An 18784-nucleotide genomic window follows, 5' to 3' on the forward strand; every position below is an offset into this window, starting at 1 on the left:
AGTCTTTCTAACTGCCTCCCTGCAAGTGCGGGCCAAGTAGATACACTCCTCCTTGGTAGCTTCCTCCTGCTTTCACCACCTATATGCCGCCTTTTTTTTTTTGCCCTTAGGCTCTTTTAGATGTCTGTGTTTAGCCAAGGAAGTTTTTTGGCCCCTTTCTCCCCTTTCCCTTGCACTGGGATCATCTCCCTCTGTGCCTGAAGGATCACTTCCTTTAGGAACGACCACCCTTCCTGGACTCCCATCTCGCCAATACTCCTATCCTGCAGTGCATCGCTGATTAAACTGAGCACGCTGAAGTTAGCCTTTCTAAAGTCAAGCACCTCCACCCTATTATCATCTTACCCACTCTACACCGTATGATGAATTTGATTGAGTGGTAGTCACTGTCCCCGAGGTGACCACGAATCTCTAGTTCCCCTTCCAGGTCATCCCCCATAGCCAACACCACGTCCAGTGGGACCATATACTTCCTGCGTTAGGTGAATGGTTGGATTTGGCTGACTGCTCTTCCCAGCAGATGTCAGGGTAGTTTAGGTCCCCCATGACAACCATGTCCCTAGACTGTACGGGCTCTGAGAGCTGCCTCAAGCATTCCCAGTCTAGCTCTCCTCCTTGATGTGGTGGTCTGTAGCAGACCCCCATCACCAGGTCCCTTTCCCCTTGACCTCCATGTGTCCTAACCCACAATGCTTTAACTTTCTCTTAAGACTCCCTTCTGTGCACTCACCTGGAACACTGTCTGAAGCCAATGATGCTGATGCGCAGTTCAGACTCCTCCTGCTCTCCCCTCAACTAAATAGGGATGGGAGAAAACCCCTTCCCACTTCCCTGCAGCTGGCCCAGCTCAGCTTGCTGCTGCTGCTGCTGGTTCCTTACCACTGCACAGGAGCAAAGGGTGCACACATGCTTGCTTCAGCATCCCAACTAAAAGTCAAATGCTCTAGGTAAGGCTTGAACTTACAACCTTGGCGTCACTTTCCCAGTGCTGTTTTATAAGTATCACATGCTAACCCACTGTACCACCAGAGCAGAGCTGAAAAGCTCTTTGTCACTATTTTAGAGCATTTGTTTAAAGTAATTGTATCTCTGCTATTGGCTTTTGGATTTAATAAAGACATTTGAACTGAATTACTGACACGCTCAATCAAATTCTAACACAACATACAGGGCGCATCTACATGTGTCACTATGGCAACTTTACTGTGCTGTATGTGTGGCACATGATTATTTTTAGCCGCTACTTCACTGTAGTGGTGCGCTATACCAGAGGAGCGTGTTGCAATGGGGACGTAGCTGCTGTTTGCGTGTAGATGCCCATGGATGCTACATCACCAATTTTGTTTCTTATACGGCTGTTTTTCCAAATGTTTCTAATAACTCATAGAAAACTAGGGTTGAAAGGGGTTCCAGTAACTCATCTAGTCCAACCCCTTGCTAAAAGCAGGACCATCCTTAATTTGATCATGCCAGAGATTTGTCGAGCCGGGCCTGAAAATCTTCCGAGTCCACCACCCTCTGGATAAGCTGTCCCAGTACTTCACCAATCTCTTAGTCAGAAAGTTTTTCCTAATCTCCAACTTGTTCACATCTCTTCTGTGGTAGGGGGTGTGGGCCACGATTCCCGGATGGTGCTTGGGAAGCGGCCGCAGTTGCGTGTCGAGTGGGGCACTGGGTAGCGACACCAACCCAGACACGCTTGGGGATGCCAGGTGTACGGGAGAGAGAGAGAATGAGCGCGACACTGAGACAAACGGTAGGTGAAGAAAAGTTATAAGTTTACTTACAAGCCAACAAGACGATTAACGAGTTGAAGTAACTTGGTGAATACAGGAACTAACTACAAGGACTATGTACAGTAGCAGGTGGATACAGACGACGTGGTGCGGGTAGAAAAGACGAACAAATGATGGTAGCGGCGAGTGACAAGTAAGGTGTAGTCGTGGAGGTCGACTGCAGCCGAAAGTAATAGCAGTACAAGTAGGATGCCTGGCTGGGCAACACCCAGGGCGTTCCGGATTGCGTGTGGTCTAACTATAAGCTGTAGCAGCCTACGCTAGAAATCTAGCTAGAAGCCGAGGGGTCTGTCCAGACCGCAAGACAGGTGATCAGGCTGTCTTTGAGATCTGATCCCAAGGACTGGAGTCTGGGAGCGTCTGGGGACCCCACGCCGAGGCGCGCAGTCCCCTTTATAAACTCCCTAGCCAATCAGGGTCCCCCCTTGATGGAACATTCTGGAGGCCTCAGCATGCTGGTCCAGCCAGCCACGCTCTAGGGGTAACTTCTGATTGGTTAGGCTATAAGCGATCACGCATTGTCCGCATGATGGTGCCTCTTAAGGTCACATTCCTCCGCCACTGCGTCACCGAATGTCACTCACAGGTAGCCATGTCACTTAATGTCTCAAACAGCAATCTGGTGGAGTCACATCACCTCCTGACATGCCCCCTTGACTACTGCCAGATTGTTATATGATTGAACACGAATACATCATTAATTTATCTAATACTGGTCATAGACACATACTCAAAGTCCTTGTCTTCGGAAGGATTAGGTATTTGAGCGTAGACTAAGGCTGATAGTGTTATGACTTTCTTTTTGACTGAATCAACGACACAACATCCTACACAAACACACAATAAACAACTGAATAGAGGTATTCACAGGGTTAATAATGGGGTGAGTATGCACATTGCTAATGAGGAAAAACTCCAACCAAAACTGGAAAAAAAGGTCCGCGAGCCAACCACTGCTTACTTTCGCTATGGCATTAGCACCTTTAGCGGCCTTTTTAATTAACTCCAGTTGAGCCGTTAGCGGTACGGTCACATTAGGAATTGAAATACAGCAATACTCATCAGATAAATTTAGATATTTGCATGCTCCTCCATTATGAAGTAACATAGCATGGAGGGCAAGTCGATTTTGCATAGTCATCCTTGAGGTTTCTTGTAACTGCTTGTTTAGCAGGAATAGAGCTTCATTGGTGGCATTGAAGCCTATTTCTACTTCCTCTGCTAATTTTACAATGGCCTCCCGAGCTCTCATGATTCCTACATACCAAAGGAACAACCCTTCCATTGCCCATTCAAAACGTTTGCCTACTTGTTGGCTATAGGTCATTCTGGACCAAGTGGTAGTGGAGCGTTTTCCCCTGGCCTCAGTGTGTGCGAACCAGGGAGGGTATGGGTTGGAAGTGTTTGTAGCAAGAGGTGGGCAGAGTTCTACGCTGGCAATAAAGCAAGCCCCATCAAAGCGAGCAGGTAGAGCAGTATATAGTACATCGTTGTTACATGCCCACATGAGTCCTCGGGGCGCGTTGGTCGGTAGCCCCTTTCTACGACACCAAAGGGCCTGGATTTTAGGTGTGCAGTAGGGGTGTGTTAGGTTGCGGCTTTCTAAATGCCGCACTTCCGCTTGTCTCAGTGGGAAGAAGGCACTTAACAGCTGATGTGTCCCGTCGAAAAGAGTGAGATTTACCCCTCTGCTTACATTCCACCCTCCCTCTGGCATGGGAGTGCTATTAAGGAAAAGGAACCATGAAGGTTGGAGACCTTGCCATGGTAGGAATTGCACTTGATCTTCATCGGTGCCCCACTTTCAAGCCCCCCAGGGGATACGATGACAATCAGTTGGCTCTGCTTTGTTACTCCCTAGTCCCCAACTCCTACAGTTTAGGCTAGAGATGTTTTTCTCCGTTATCTGACCTGACGGCCAGTAGTACGCCGCCATTTTATTCCCCCTCATGCGTGTATAGTCGGGAAAAGAAACTACTTGGCAACCTGGGCAAGGTATGGGACCATTGACTCTACAAATAGAGGCTCCGCACAATGGTCCTCGTATCTCTGAAAACCATTTTGCGATATTAAGGGGAGTAACATACGCCTCTAGAACATTGTCCTCGATTGCTGCAGGCTTCGGGATGCAAGCGGTTACCCCCTCTGGATGCGGGCCGGTGGCATTCGCCCAGATTTCAATCATCCGGAGCACAGAGTTCCGATGTAGTGGGTCCTCCTCAGCGCTCGGCTCTGGTGTTGCTTGAGTTAGGAGCAGGAACAGGTGGAAGGTGGTGAAAGTTGTCACCATCCTTGCACTATTGGCGACCCCAGGCAGGCTGCTAGACAGGCTGGGGATGACTTGCCCATTAAAATAGGAGGTATCTGAAAAGAAAACATCACCTAATTAGTATAAATGTATATATATACAATGTTGCGCCCGATTATTAATTGGGAAACCCTCCCCCTAACTCCCTCGGCTCAACCAATTATGGTGGGCCAGGATGGTGCGTGGCGGTGTGGCTGCTGTTAGGGAAATAAAGTAAGTATTAGGATAACTTCCTGTTTTTTCAACTGTCCCAGGGAGAGGCGTCGGTCGCGTTGTTATGGCCGTGGGTACTGCTAGCCATACTCTTTCTTTTTCGTTGTAGCAAGGTTTCCAAGTAGGTGGTGTAACTGCTGGTCTTTCCTGCCATAAATCTTTGACTTTGTTTAGTGAGATTAGGACTTCATCATTGAATTTGATCCAATTTTTGTAACTACCATTGCCCCGTAGGCGTAGGTTCTCCTTATAGAGGCCGATATGCCTCTCAACTACCCCGTTGGATTGGGGATGGTATCTTAAATGGTGATGCCAATTGATATTATGTTTGGCCACAAATTGCTCAATAACTTTAGAGGTGAAAGGCAGCCCTCCATCTGAATGTATTTCAGCTGGTACTTGCCAACGAGCGCGTGCATTTATTAAACTGTCTTGGACCTTTATTGCAGTTGTTTTTCTGAGCGGGAGGACAAGGAGCTGTCTTGTTCCTAGGTCTACTATAGCTAAGCCCTTGTTAGGTATTTTCGCCTCTGGTAGGGGGCCTAATATATCAATCTGCCAGGTTTTTCCCGGTGAGAAGTACTCGGTGTTGAAAGCTCCATATTTGTGTCTATGTTGTCTCAGTTTTCCTTAGCGCAGGTGGGGCATGCCTGCACTATTTCTTGCCAACGTTTTATATTAGGCCCCTTCTCCGCATCTAATTGCCATCGGATTCGGGCTCTGGCAGCACTGGGATGCCCCCAGAATTCATGAAGCCACTTTAAGAATAATTGGTCATCCACTGTACCTTGACTATTCTTATTACTCATTTGGATTGATTGGACCGCTTCTGTACATCTCGATACTACTCTTTGTGCAAGAGCTTAATCAGTGACCTGATGTGCTGGGTCTGCGTCCCCCAGGTGCGACCGGGTGTGTTTTATCAGTGGTAATGTCTTGAGCTGTAGCAGGGTTTCTCTGATGTCCTCCGAGATTTGTAGATGCTCTGTAGCCCTAGCGGTTTTGGTCATGATTCTATAGATGTACTCGGAATCAACTGTAATTACAGGAACTGGCAAGGTGTTATCATGGCAGCCTCGAATGTGCTCGAGGGCTAGGTGGAATCCCCTCGGCTCCGACGCCTGAACTGATTCACTGTTATGTGTGTTATAGATTTTAGTGAGTTGGCAGGGCTTACAATAAAATCCGTAAGCCCCGTTTTCTCTTGAGGTCCCATCTGATGCCACCCAACCTGGTTCCGTTGTCCCGTATAACTTAGGCATGAGGGACTCTTCGTCTTCACTCGGGGGTAAATCTCCCTCTAAAACTCTCCATCCTGACCAGTAGTAATGAAATCTCAGTACTACTGCGCACCATGTCTTCACAGTCCCCGGATACTCTGGGTGGATTTTGCCAGGGTTTAACGATGTTAAGAGTGACCCTCCCGGTGCAATCAGAGTTCCCGTATATGGAGCTAAGTGTTCTACCAGTTGGGTAGCCAACATGGCCTTTGCTAGGCACCCATATCTATGCTGATGCTCTTGCAGGGTGCGGCGACCCATGTACACTGGGTGTTCGGCCTCGGTGTTTCTAGCAGTGGCCCAAATGTGTTCTTCTGTGAACCCTATGTAGACGTTTAGAGGAGTGTTTTCTGACGGCACCGTCAGGCGAGTGTTAGTCACCTCAGTTAGTACTGATTCTAGAGCCCTCTGGTCATAATTCGTCCATGGCTTTCGATTCCTAGGCTTTTTCCGGAGCTGTTGTTGAATACGCTGTACCACTTTAAGATGTGGAGGTGCTACATAATTTCGGAGCCAATTTAGGTGTCCCAGCCGGGCTTGAAAATCAGCCTTGGTCTTTGGTCGTTTTGTATATGTAGGCATAGTGTTATGTGTAGTACCTGAACGGTACTGACCTTCAAAATGAGTCCCCAGGAACATGAAGCTGTTAGCTGGTTCGTTCATAGACTTCTCGTTGTTTATCTTCCAACTTTCCCTCCACAGATGGCCCCTTAGGTTCGTGGCTGCTTGGTGTACGGCTTCCCGGTGACGTCCCGTTATTGCTACATCGTCTACATAGGTCCAGATGTTGATTTCTTGTGTGCCTGCATAGATGTTTCTGAAAGATTGGACGCTGTTATTCATCATAGCAGTTGCAAGAGCTGGGGAGTTTTGGTATCCTTGTGGGCATACATTCCATCCGTATATCTTGCCACTGACACACATATTTAATATTCCTTGGTCGTCTATCATTGGGACTGAATAAAACATATCTTTTAAATCTAATGTTACTGCCCACCATTCACCCCCTGCCTGGGCCTTTGTAATGTCTTGTATGATTTCTTTGATCGTATGATTTGCAGGCATTTGCAGTAAGGCGCATCGGCGATTGGCCTGCCGGTAATCAACCACTAGCCGGGCCTCTGATGGCCTCCCCGGCTTTGGTATGCCCCACCCAGGTGAGAGGTAAGTGGAAGATTTCACCTCTGTTATACAGCCCTGATGTTGAAGGCTCTGTAGCAGCTTCTCAATGGATGCCCGTAGATGTTCTTTTGTCGCTGTCGGCTTGTATCGCCACGACGTTGGGTTCTTAACGATTGGTCGGTGTCTCTCTGTCTCCAGGATTTCTAATGGTAGGGCTGAGATAAGATGTTGTTGTAGTTGCAAAGATTTAATTCCGGGGACCCCTAAGATATTTATGCCCCCTAGGGTCCCGGATAGGGTCTTGCCATTGACTTTAAACCTTATCACAGGAGTACTGGCAACTGCAGGGAGCCCCTGTACGAATATTATTTTTGACTTTTTTTATGATAGACATCGGGTTTAATAACATTAGCTTGTGTGCCGGTGTCTAGTAAAAAGCGCACAGACGTTTCCTCTTGACTGCTTAATTTCTGTATAGTTAAAGTTATATACGGGCGCTCGTCGCTACTAAAGCAGCCGCCGGTGCCCGCCTCAGTGGCCGCTACTCGTTTTTTTGTTGGGTCCTCTTGTCTGGATCCAATTTTTTATATTTGAATCCCATGCGGGTAGCTAGTTCCTTTTGGCCTTGATCTTCTATTCTTCGTAGTTGTATCGGTGTGAGGCCAGTATTTTTAAGAAGGAACCCAAATCTAGCCTTTTCTTCCGGGGTTCTCTCCTTCCACTGAATGTTGGGGGACATCTTTAGAGATGACCTAGGGGATTTCTGTTTCTTTTCCTGCCCCTCTGCTACTTGTATGATTGGAGTAGCTGTGGCCGCGTCCACTTTGCTGGTCCTTGTAAGGTCTGGTAATTCCGTAAGGATGTTCCCTATGGGGCTCCCTATCAAAGTGTGTAGCGTTACCTTTAGCAAGGGGGTTTGGTGTCCCCCGTACAGTTCTGCGCAGGCTTTCACCACATCCGCCTCCACGGGAGCTCTGCCTGGTTCCCTGCACCAACGGTGCGGCCAGTACTCTCGCCGTTGTTGCTCATCTAGCATCACTGGCCGTACCTCTGTGTACCATATCGGGTAACTCGTGCCAGCTATGGAATAAAGCAACTGCAGCGGCGTCGGATGAGATGGTGGGTTTGCATGCCGCTTGTGAATTTGTGCTAAAAGGGTCGGGACTACTACTGCGCTTATTGGTATCGGCCATACCCAGTTGTTAGCAATTTGGGTTTGGTCCGTGCGTGTTCCCCCGCTCCAGTCTCATCAGAGTAAAGGCCTCTTCCGTGTCGAGTAATTCGCCTCCATGATTTAATACGAGGCGCCCCACCCACACTACTGGGGTCTCCTCTGGGCTGATTTTTGTCTCCCTGATTAAATCTTGCATCTCCCCCCTTGTCCGGGTCCGGTAGACTGCAACCGTCCAGGTTACCTCACCCTCCACCGTTGTTGTGACTGTGGCGATTGGATGTACTTGGAAGGTGGGGGCACTCGCGGTGTCGGCCTTCTGGGGAAGACTGGGGTATGCTGAGGGGATTTTGTATGGTGGCGGTGGGGGAGGTGGCGCTAGAGGGTCGGTGATTGATCCCTTTATTAACACCGTAGGGGGCGCCGAAGCATCATTCCCTACATTTCCCGGTAAGACGGTGGGGGGCGCTAGGGGGCCGGTGTTCTCCTCCCCTCCTGGGGTGATGTCACTTACCCCTCCCATCTTGTGAGCTGCGCCTTCCTTACCCACTGCAACGTCCGTTAGGTTTTTTCGCGCCTTTTCTTCGCCAACCGTGTTTTTCTCCTCAGCGTCGCCGCCATTTTGAGACTTTAACCTTGCAGGTTTTGCATTCTTGTCGGCGACACCTTGGGCCAAGGCCTCGATGTCACCGGCTTGGTTCGCTGCAAGTCTTAAGAGCTCAGTTATTGTTCTAAACATTATATTGATAACTTTTCCTTTTTTCTGTTTTTCTCCTCCACATCTGCACCGGGAGGACTCTCGCCCCTGTTTCTCTAATTGTTCCCTGAGCTCCGCCAGGATTTCACTCTCTCTGCTCTCCTCACGGAGAGTGGGGCAATTGAATCTGTCCGACGGCGTGACACGGCCGCTACTCTGTTTTACATATTTAATGCATCGCCCGTATTCTCGTCTGGGGTCTTTATCTTTGTTTTCGGCGATTTCTTTCCATGTTATAAAAGGAATTACGTCTTGTACTTTATCATAAGGTCGATACCTCACTGCTGGGCTCGGGTATTATTCCTCTCTCGCTCCTTCGGCGATCCCATCCTCGTCGCCACGTGGGCCACGATTCCCGGATGGTGCTTGGGAAGCGGCCGCAGTTGCGTGTCGAGTGGGGCACTGGGTAGCGACACCAACCCAGACACGCTTGGGGATGCCAGGTGTACGGGAGAGAGAGAGAATGAGCGCGACACTGAGACAAACGGTAGGTGAAGAAAAGTTATAAGTTTACTTACAAGCCAACAAGACGATTAACGAGTTGAAGTAACTTGGTGAATACAGGAACTAACTACAAGGACTATTTACAGTAGCAGGTGGATACAGACGACGTGGTGCAGGTAGAAAAGACGAACAAATGATGGTAGCGGCGAGTGACAAGTAAGGTGTAGTCGTGGAGGTCGACTGCAGCCGAAAGTAATAGCAGTACAAGTAGGATGCCTGGCTGGGCAACACCCAGGGCGTTCCGGATTGCGTGTGGTCTAACTATAAGCTGTAGCAGCCTACGCTAGAAATCTAGCTAGAAGCCGAGGGGTCTGTCCAGACCGCAAGACAGGTGATCAGGCTGTCTTTGAGATCTGATCCCAAGGACTGGAGTCTGGGAGCGTCTGGGGACCCCACGCCGAGGCGCGCAGTCCCCTTTATAAACTCCCTAGCCAATCAGGGTCCCCCCTTGATGGAACATTCTGGAGGCCTCAGCATGCTGGTCCAGCCAGCCACGCTCTAGGGGTAACTTCTGATTGGTTAGGCTATAAGCGATCACGCATTGTCCGCATGATGGTGCCTCTTAAGGTCACATTCCTCCGCCACTGCGTCACCGAATGTCACTCACAGGTAGCCATGTCACTTAATGTCTCAAACAGCAATCTGGTGGAGTCACATCACTTCCTGACAGGGGGCACAAAACTGAACACAGCACTCCACATGTAACCTCACCAGTGCAGAAAAGTGGGGAATAGTGACTTCCCTCAGTGCTGACAACACTCCTACTAATGCAACCCAGTATGCTGTTAGCCTTCTTGGCAACAAGCGCACACTGTTGGCACCTATTCAGCTTCTTGTCCACCGTAACCCCCAGGTCCTTTTCTGTGGAGCTGCTGCTTAGCCAGTTGGTCCCAAGCCCGTAGCGGTGCATGAGACTGTTCTGTCCTAAGTTCAGGCCTTTGCACTTCTTCTTATGGAGCTTTGCCTTCTTCCGCTGCGTGGCTGGTTTGGCGCCTGGCCATTCTTCCTTCCATGGGATTGCCATGGGGATGGGCACACCCCCAACCTGCCGCTGTAGTGGGGCCTTGTCAAGCCCCTTGGGCTCGGGTTGAGGCTGACAAAGCCCCCTGTCTGCGCTGTCTTGGGGCTGGCGTGCCCCCTGCCTCCCTCTGCACAGATGGATGGGGCCCTGGCGTGCCGTTGTTTAGAGTGATGTTTGAGCACCCCGTGGTTTGAGCACCCGTGTGTTTGGAGTTATGTTCTACCTGTGATGATTCAGGAAGTATGCAAGAGGCAAGGATTTTTGGGTGTGATCACTTTTATTGGACCAACTGAATGGTTGGAAATAAGTTAGACAAGCTTTGATACGCAAAACATTCTTTGTCAGTGTTTTAGAGCATTTGCTTAAGGCAGGTGTTGCCTACCTCTGGAGGTAATTTGAAAGGTCCCAGGGAATATACAGGGGCGGGCGCAGTTGTAGCACACCTGCTGCCTCACAGGAGCACAGGGCCAGGGCAGCGTGAGAGCAGGGCCCACAGAAGCTGCACTGCCGCTGCTCTGCCACTCACCGTGCCCCTGCTCTGTGTCTGGCCCTTGCCACCCCCCGCCACGTCTGACCGCTCGCCACCCCCACCTGCTCTGCATCCGGCTGCTCCCACCCCCCTGGGGGTACACTTTTTAAAAAGGGGGCTGCCGGGGATACACTTACTAAAAAAAAGGTTGAAAACTACTGGCTTAAAGTCACTATGTATCTGCTTTTGGCTTTTGGATTTAATAAAGACATTTCAGCTGAGTTCCTGACATACTCAATCAAACTCTAACACAACATGCAGTGTTGTTCTGGCTTTTGAAGGCTTTGCCCAGAAACTTGTGCTTTTTTATGAATTGCTGATCATTTTACAGCTTTTAGAGAAAAAGGAAATTAGTTAAGCTCTTTCTGAGTAGTAAGATACTCAATGTTTATTAAAACCTTAATGAAATTTGGGACAATAACCAAATACTACCTTTAAAATACTTTTTAAAAGTTATGAATTTATATTAGGGGCGCACCGATAGAGATTTTTGGGGCCGATATCGATAGCTGATATTTAAGGAGGCATATTGGCTGATACCGATCTGGTTTCCGATACAGCTACCTCCAGCTGGTTAAGTCCGGTCTGGTGGAAGGGGAAGTGGAAGAAGGGGAAGGGGCGTGGCGGGGGTGCAGATCAACCCCGCCTGTGGTGAGGGAGGAGGCAGAGGGAGGTGCTGCCCAAGCAGGGTGGAGGGGACGGAGCCACAGCTTGTGATGGGGGGCCGGCTGTCACCGCTGCTTGCAACCCTGGAAGGCACCGGGGGGACATGTGCCCCCCTGGATCTGTGTGGGACGGGGCAGGCTGCAGCCAGGACCGCGTGGGGCTCTTCTCGGCAGGGGCTAGGCTTGGAGTGGGTGCCGGCAGCGCTGGGAGGATGCTGCATTCAGCCCAAATTTTGCCAGGGCTCTGCTTCCAGCGCCACCACCGCCAGCCACTCGGTGCAGCCCTGGCTCAACGCCCCACCTCCACCCACGCACCAGGAAAACCCGGGGCTGCGTTGGGCTGCTGGCAGCGGTGGCCCTGGGAGCACAGCGGTGGTGAAATTTGGGGTGGATGCAGCATCCTCCCAATGCCACCGGCGCCCTCTCCGAGCCCAGCCTCCACCGAGAAGAGCTCCACGCAGCCCCGGCTGCAGCCCACCCTGCCGTGCACAGATCCAAGGGGCACCCCCCCCGCCCGTGCCCTCCCAGAGTGCAAGTAGCAGTGGGAGCCACCTCCCCCCACCACAAGCTGCAGCTCCCCCTCTCCACCCCGCCTGGACAGCACCTGCCCCCGCCCCCTCCATCACCAGCGAGAGCCTTGATCTGCCCCCCACATGCCGCTTCCCTCCCCTTCCACCACACCGGACTTGCCAGCTGAAGGCAGCTCTCCACGCTGCCAGATGCGCTTCTTGCTTCCTGAGTGCTGTGCTGTGACTGCGCACAGCACAGGCATTTATCAGCCAAATTATCAGCCCCATTGGGCCCGATATCCGATACAGCGAATTTTCTTGGTACTGGTACCGATCCGATATGAGACCAAGGTATCAGTGCACCTCTAATTTATATGATCGCTCACAGTGCTGCTAAGTGGTGCAAATCACAAGGTCTCTTATTGTAGCTCTAGGCTTTCATATATGACTGCAAAGTTGCTAACTTTTCTTATATACAAAAAACTAGAACTCTGGGTTCCAAAATGATACCTTTTATTAGACCAACTGGAAAATGGCAAGAAAACTGTCCTTTTCTGCAGGCTTTCGGGATCAAAGTCCCTTCATTAGGCTCTGGGGAAAGTGTAGGTGGTACAAGACGGTAAAAAGTCCCCACGGGTAGGAAAGAAACTTCGTTTTTGCACAGAGGGAGCTGAAGATGGAAGGCCGTCCCTCTGGGTCCTTGTGCATGTCTTTGTGAGCTGTGCTGAGTACCTCTTTGGTGTGTAGGAACTTTTCTTATAACCTTTCAAGTAAAAATGCGAATTAAACAGACGCTTGGCTTGCATATTAACATCCTGTTTGTCAAAGTTGTAGTTCTTGTGCTGCTCTTTCTCCAGATTTTCCTCCTAAAGATTTTTCATAATCAGCTATTAATTAGTACTGTGTTCCTCCGCTTTTTAGACTGAAGACCTGGCTTGGAAAATTCCAGGTCTTAGCTTCTACCTTTTTTTTTTTTTAACTACAGAAAAATAATGGCAATTTTTCTGTTGCAACCAACTCAGAAAAGCCAGGGCAGGTCAGAACGTCTTTAATATTGAATTCCTGCTTGAAATCTCTGACTTTACCTTATGAATATGGGGCCTACGTCGTTCACAGGGGCTTCCCCCCGACTCTGCGATGCGAGTGCAGTGGCGGTCACCATTTTCACGGTGGCACATGGCAGGCCCCCCCACACCTCTGGCTGAGGGGCCCTGGGAGTCCCAACCCATGGCCATCTCTCAATCTCCAGCGAGGGGCAGGGCTTCCAGGGCCCCTCAGCCAACTGGAGATGTGGGAGGGGCCTGTCATGCTCTGCAGAGAAACTCTCAGTCCAGCCTGCCCCTGCTTCCCCCCCCAGGACCAGGGTGTCGCAGGGCACCTCGGTGCCTGCTCCTAGAGAGGAGAAACTGCCAGGGAGAGAGCCCTGGCAGAGCCAGTTGAGCACAGCTGTGGGTTGCCAGAGCAACTAAGGGGAGCCAGCTGGCCAGGAGGGGGCAGGGCCTGGCCCTTATAAAGCCCAGGGCCGAAGCCAGGCTAGCAGTTCTCTGCCAGCAGCCAGAGAGGCAGGAGCTCCCGAGGCTAACAGCAAGTACCGCTCGAGCGAAGGTTAAGCCACGATGTAAGTTATAGCCGGGCGGCTTTGGGTTGTGTTTGGAGTTACAGCCGGACGGCTTGAGTTTGCGTTTGGGTTACAGCCTAGGGGCTTGTGGTTTTGCTTTGACGTTGTGATATTACACCCGGAGGCTTGGGTGAGGCTGTAGGGGTTGGAGGAGGCCTCAATCATAGGTACCGTATAGGTACCTCATATAGGGACCCCAGAGAGTGTGGGGTGCCCTAGCACCAGTGAGGGCGCTGGCTAGCACCAAGAGGGCGCATTATTTTCACAGCGCCAGTGAAGAAAGTGCAGCTTGCACGCCAGTGCGGGAGCAACTGGCGGCGAGGAGCGTGGCCAGTGGGTCGCGGGCGCGACCAGTAGGTTGCAGACAGGGAACATAAACCCCAGATCGCGTGCGGGGTACATAGACCCCAGCCCCAGAGCGAGGGGCGATTTTATTGAGAAGCCCCATGGGGGCACGGCGAGCCCCAAAGCGGGGGAGCGCCATATTAGGGAGCCCAGGACAGGCACAGCGGAGGCCAGCAAGGGCATCACTTGCGGGGTGCATAGACCCCAGCCCTAGAGCGGGGCCATAGTGAGGAGCCCGAGACGGGCCATAGTGAGGAGCCCGAGACGGGCATAGCGAGCCCGGCCGCAGGCTAGTGCGGCAACACCCCTCAGACAGAGGCAAGGCGCTGCGGTTGCCCCCGTGACGACGGGGAGTAGCAGCGCGGTGAGCCCGTATCGGAGAGGGTACCCGTGCGGTTGGCGGGAAGGACCGGGGGCCCGCTAGGGAGTCCCTGAGCGGGACCACACCGTCAGGGGAGGCCCATAGTGGGCTGGACGAGAGTCCCAGTGAGAGGCTGGGTACTAGAGAAAGCCCAGAGTGGGCTAGATCATAGAGGAGGCCCAGGAAGCGGGCCTGCAGACATACCAACGTCTATTACATCTGCGAGGCTTGGGGCGTGGTATTAGGGGCTGGTAGGAGCCACGCATAGCCCATAAGGCTGGGGTGCCTAGGAAGCACCCATTGTATCAGGAGACCTCCAGGGGGTCCGGGAGAACCGCGGGGACAGAGGTCCCGAGTAGCCGTGCCCAGGGAGTCACAGGCAGCCTCCCTATTACATTTTCCAGCAAGACGTGGCGGGCGAGAATTAGAGGGTGCCTTGGGCCGGCCTGACACGGAGCGAGGGACCTTAAGGAGGTCACGGCCCTCCGCGAGGACCCTGCCATGACACAGGGCTTCCAGCCCGTTTTCAGCTCCCTCCGTCCCCTCCCCACAGCCCTGCTTGCTGCCAGGTTTTCAGCTTGGGCTTTTTCACAAGACGCCTACCAGAGTCATGGTTTCTGTGAAAATCTTGTATTTGGTAGACCCCTACTTCTGAATCCTGTTTTCCTGTCTGCCAGCACTAAGGGTGATTGTGTGGCACCCTATGGCTGCCTTCAGAGGAGCTCAAGTCACCTTGGTGGAGAGTCACTGAATTAGAAGTTTTGGTATTTTGGCTTTCTTTAGCTATGGAGCTGTTGGGTTTCTCCCCCACAAAGTAAAGATGGCATAATGTATTTCAGGATCGCTGCACAGTTTACCACTGAACCATATTTTTGTTTCATAGTATTCCCCCCAACTAGAAACCTGAAATGGTATAGTATACCAAGATATTCTGATGAGGAATCAAGGACATTTTTAGTGACGATTAGGGAATATTTTTAGGCCTTGTGTTTGGGGAAAGAAAAACAGTCTATCTTATAAGATGCAGTTTTTCATTGGGACCTGAAGTGTCAGTTGTAGAAGTTTTAATTGAAATAAAATGTTAACTGCCTTAATGTCCCCTTCGTATTTGCCAGTATAAGCTGATTACCCTTCTAATTGGCTATTGCAGCACATTGGCCAGTTCACTGCCTCCAATTCTCTGTCAGTCTCCTCATCTCAGACTGTAATTTAAAACCGGAAATAACATGTTCTGAGGCTGCAGTAATGTCTAATAGTTAACTGTTCTGTATTAGGTCTAATTCCTACCTTTGTCTTTATCACAGAAGGGAATGCAGTAATTGTCCTCTTCAGCCTGATAGTGCTTTTGTCTTGTCTGGAAAAACTGTATTAAATAGAAGTTGGTACTTTTCATGTAACCTGCAGTGTGCTAATGAACATCTTTTGATAGTGCTAGTGGGCCTGTTCCCTCTACAGAGGACTGTATATTTTACCTTGTAGAACTATTTTGCGCTTTTGTTTGCCATGGCAATAAACTTGTGATTAGTAGGAACTAGGCTTTGGTGTTCATCTTTTGAGCTTCATATTCAAATAGCAGGTATTGCAGTATGTGAAAAATGTTGATGTCTCTGGGTAAGCCTGCATGGTGCTTGAACTATTTTACTGCATTTCTTGTATCCTATAATGATAATTCCTCTTCACACCTAGTTCACAGTTTTCCTCTGTGCCTCCAAGCAGACTGTTTGCATTTACATGGAGTCGGAGGCAAGGATTTCTTGTGCTCTCTTTAGTATAGTTGGGAGAGCAGTTGGGCAAGGTTTTTTGGACTTGAGGAAAGACACTTGATGTCTGAAAGCTTATCTAACAGCTCTCACAGCTATAGAGTTGGTTTGATGAAAGACATCACCAAAAAAATCATTGGTTCTCCTGCTGTTGGAATGATGTTGTAGCTGTGATGATCCAGGAGGTATGTGAGAGACAAGGGTTTTTGTGGGTGATATCTTGAAGGATGCATTGCATTTGAAAGCTTGACTAATCTATTCCAACCATGCCGTTGGTCTAATAAAAGATATCACCCACACCAATCCTTGCCTCTTGTACACTTCCTGGACCTCACAACTACCTTAAGTATATCGGGTTTGGGTGTGTCTGCTTACTCTTATGAAGACAAGAATGTATACCTACTAGTGTATGCTTAACTGTTAGTAGTTAGTCACATTCACTTTTGCTTTCAAGTAACAGTTCAAAAAAAATCAGAATGTATTAGCTGAGTGACTAGCTAAAAACAAGTCTGTTTTTAGCTAGTCACTATGCGCTACACACCAACTACGTGGTGAGTGCATGCATAGTTTTGTCGTCGTGTGGCCTTTGAGCAGGGGAAGATGGACGGTGCAGTGGGAGGAAGGAGTGCCCTCCATGGGCAGGGGAGATGCACAAACCCCACCTCCTGGCCAAAGGCTCATATTCAAGACTGCCCCCTACAACAGTGTGCCTGGCGCCTCATGGCTGGTGGCCATATGCAAAAGCGTTGTTCTAGTTGTTGGGTGTGAACTAGCTGTGAACAACTGAGAGGTGTTGTTGCCTGTGAAGGAGTCGAGGACAATTTAAATGGAGCCAAGCCTTTTCAGTTCCGGGTGTGGAGCCTCTCAGTTGTTCACACCCAACCACTAGAACAGTGCTTTTGGTGTGTAGCGCATAGTGCTCCAGAAGCCTCGCCTTGGTTTTGTGGCGGCCTCTGGCTCTTCCCAGGCCTTCCAGCTTTCAGTTCTGGCTCGCATCTGACCTCCGAGACGTACCGTACCGCCTGTGTTCAGTTTAGTTCGTTTTGCTTCATAACAGCGTGATGACAACATCCACAGCTTTCTGGCATCCTAAAGCCCACAATTTCTGCTGTGACAGAGGATTTCCGCTGCAACAGAGCTGTTCGCAGGGGGTCACCAAGCAGGCTGCCCCTGACACCCTCCTCAGCTGCACGCTGCTGCCCGCATTCTCCATCCAGGTACAGGCAGAGGGACCGCTTTCCTCCAGACAGACAGCCAACCCGTCCTCTTGAAAGCTTCGGACAAGTAGTAGCTTGCCTGCCAGACTACTAGGGGTCCCTGCCTAGCACCAGCCCCCCTCCCCCAAATGTCTCTGAAGAAGCAACAAGATCTACTTTTTGACAGCAGCAAGTTCTCCCCGAGGGGAGGTGCACCGCTCCTGGAGGCACTGTAATACCAGGCCGATGCGTGGAGTGGATGGAGCAAGCTCCGAGTCCATCTCCCAGTTCCAAAAATCCATTTAATATAAAGTCCTCACATCGAGGACATATCAAATATTAAACTGATAAGAAAAGGTTTTTTTTTTCCTTTATTTATTAAAAGCATCCTTCGTTCACCACCACCACGAAAAACCTCTCTCCTTCACGTCACAGCACAACAAACCTTCCCGTACAAAACTGGAAAACGCTTGTCTCTTTGTTACAGATTCAAACTACAAAACCATTTTAGCTCTCTCTTAAGTACCAACACTTAACATAAAATAACATCACATAACATAACATATATCAAAACAGTTGTTTTCTCCACCTTTCCCTCCCCCTTCCTGCCCTCTCACTCAAACAGTTTCTGCCACTCAATACCATCCCACTCTCCTTCTCCTTTCCGTCGATAGTACCCCAACTCTGCGTACGCTAAATAAACACATTCCCGTGGCGTGAAATAAAGCCCCTTCTGGACCAATAAACATCGAGTTTTCCACAGTGCCATCCTTGTACACAACAGTACAACCCGAATCTCCCATTCCCACACTTTATGCCTCGCCAGCCCGTACACCGCTCCCTCGTACCTCACACAATCCCCCCACCCTATCTCTTTACAAAACCTCGCCACCTTCTGCCAAACCTTCTGTGCATATGAGCATTGTCATAGCACGTGGAAGACCGTTTCCTCCCTGCTGCATAGTTCCCTCGGACACTCCCCTGACCTTACCAAACCCCATTTCCGCTGCTCTGCCCTCACCAGTAGCACTTTCCTGACCACCCGCCACGCAAAATCCTCGTGCTCCCCCTTCCATCTTTTCCCCACTATCCCCTTCCAGCTCCTTCCCACCTGCCCTTCTGACAACTCCCCTATATCTGCCATCTCATCCTTCGCTTTGATTTCTCTCAGCACCTTTCCTTCTCTCAGTCTCTCACACCCTAACTCCTCCAGCCCCTTCGCTCTCAAAAAGCCCCAGCCCCGTGCATACCACTTGGGCGGTCTCTCGGCCCACAAGCCCGTCCACCTCTCTCCGTATAATCCCAACCTCCTTAAAAACCTTCCCGCCCAATATCTGCACAACGCCCCCACTTTCTTTCCCTCCAAACCCGGAATTTGCACCACCCCTTTCCAAAAGTGCACGTGCAGGAACACCTCTAGTTCCGGCACGCCCCAGCCTCCCAAGTTCTCCCCCTTATATATCTCCCTCCTCGCCACCTTCTCCGTCTGCCCACCCCAGAAAAAGAGACATATTTCCCTTTGCACCCGCCTCACCTGCAACCAGGTGGGCAGGTATACCATTGCCACAAACAAAATTGTTGGCAGCAGAAACTGTTTCATAATCCCCACCTTTCCCCGAAACGTCAACT

At 50.4% G+C, this 18784-nt stretch overlaps 1 protein-coding gene and 1 non-coding gene across 3 annotated transcripts in view; both read right to left on the bottom strand.

Annotated features, from left to right (window-relative positions):
* Positions 1–1733: 1733 nt before the first annotated feature.
* The window catches only part of LOC132244743 (endogenous retrovirus group 3 member 1 Env polyprotein-like), a 35464-nt gene continuing 18413 nt past the window's right edge, over positions 1734–18784 (bottom strand). For both annotated transcript variants that reach the window (XM_059717137.1, XM_059717136.1), the window contains one exon: positions 1734–4160. In XM_059717137.1, the coding sequence (XP_059573120.1) occupies positions 2608–3513 (906 nt within the window). In that variant the 5' untranslated portion in view covers positions 3514–4160 and the 3' untranslated portion in view covers positions 1734–2607. The remainder of the gene's footprint in view (positions 4161–18784) is intronic.
* On the bottom strand, positions 17361–17543 carry LOC132245254 (U2 spliceosomal RNA). The gene has a single exon (XR_009457082.1). It is a non-coding gene; the product is annotated as a U2 spliceosomal RNA (small nuclear RNA).

Source organism: Alligator mississippiensis, chromosome 14, assembly GCF_030867095.1.
Source record: "Alligator mississippiensis isolate rAllMis1 chromosome 14, rAllMis1, whole genome shotgun sequence".
Taxonomy (NCBI): Eukaryota; Metazoa; Chordata; order Crocodylia; family Alligatoridae; genus Alligator; species Alligator mississippiensis.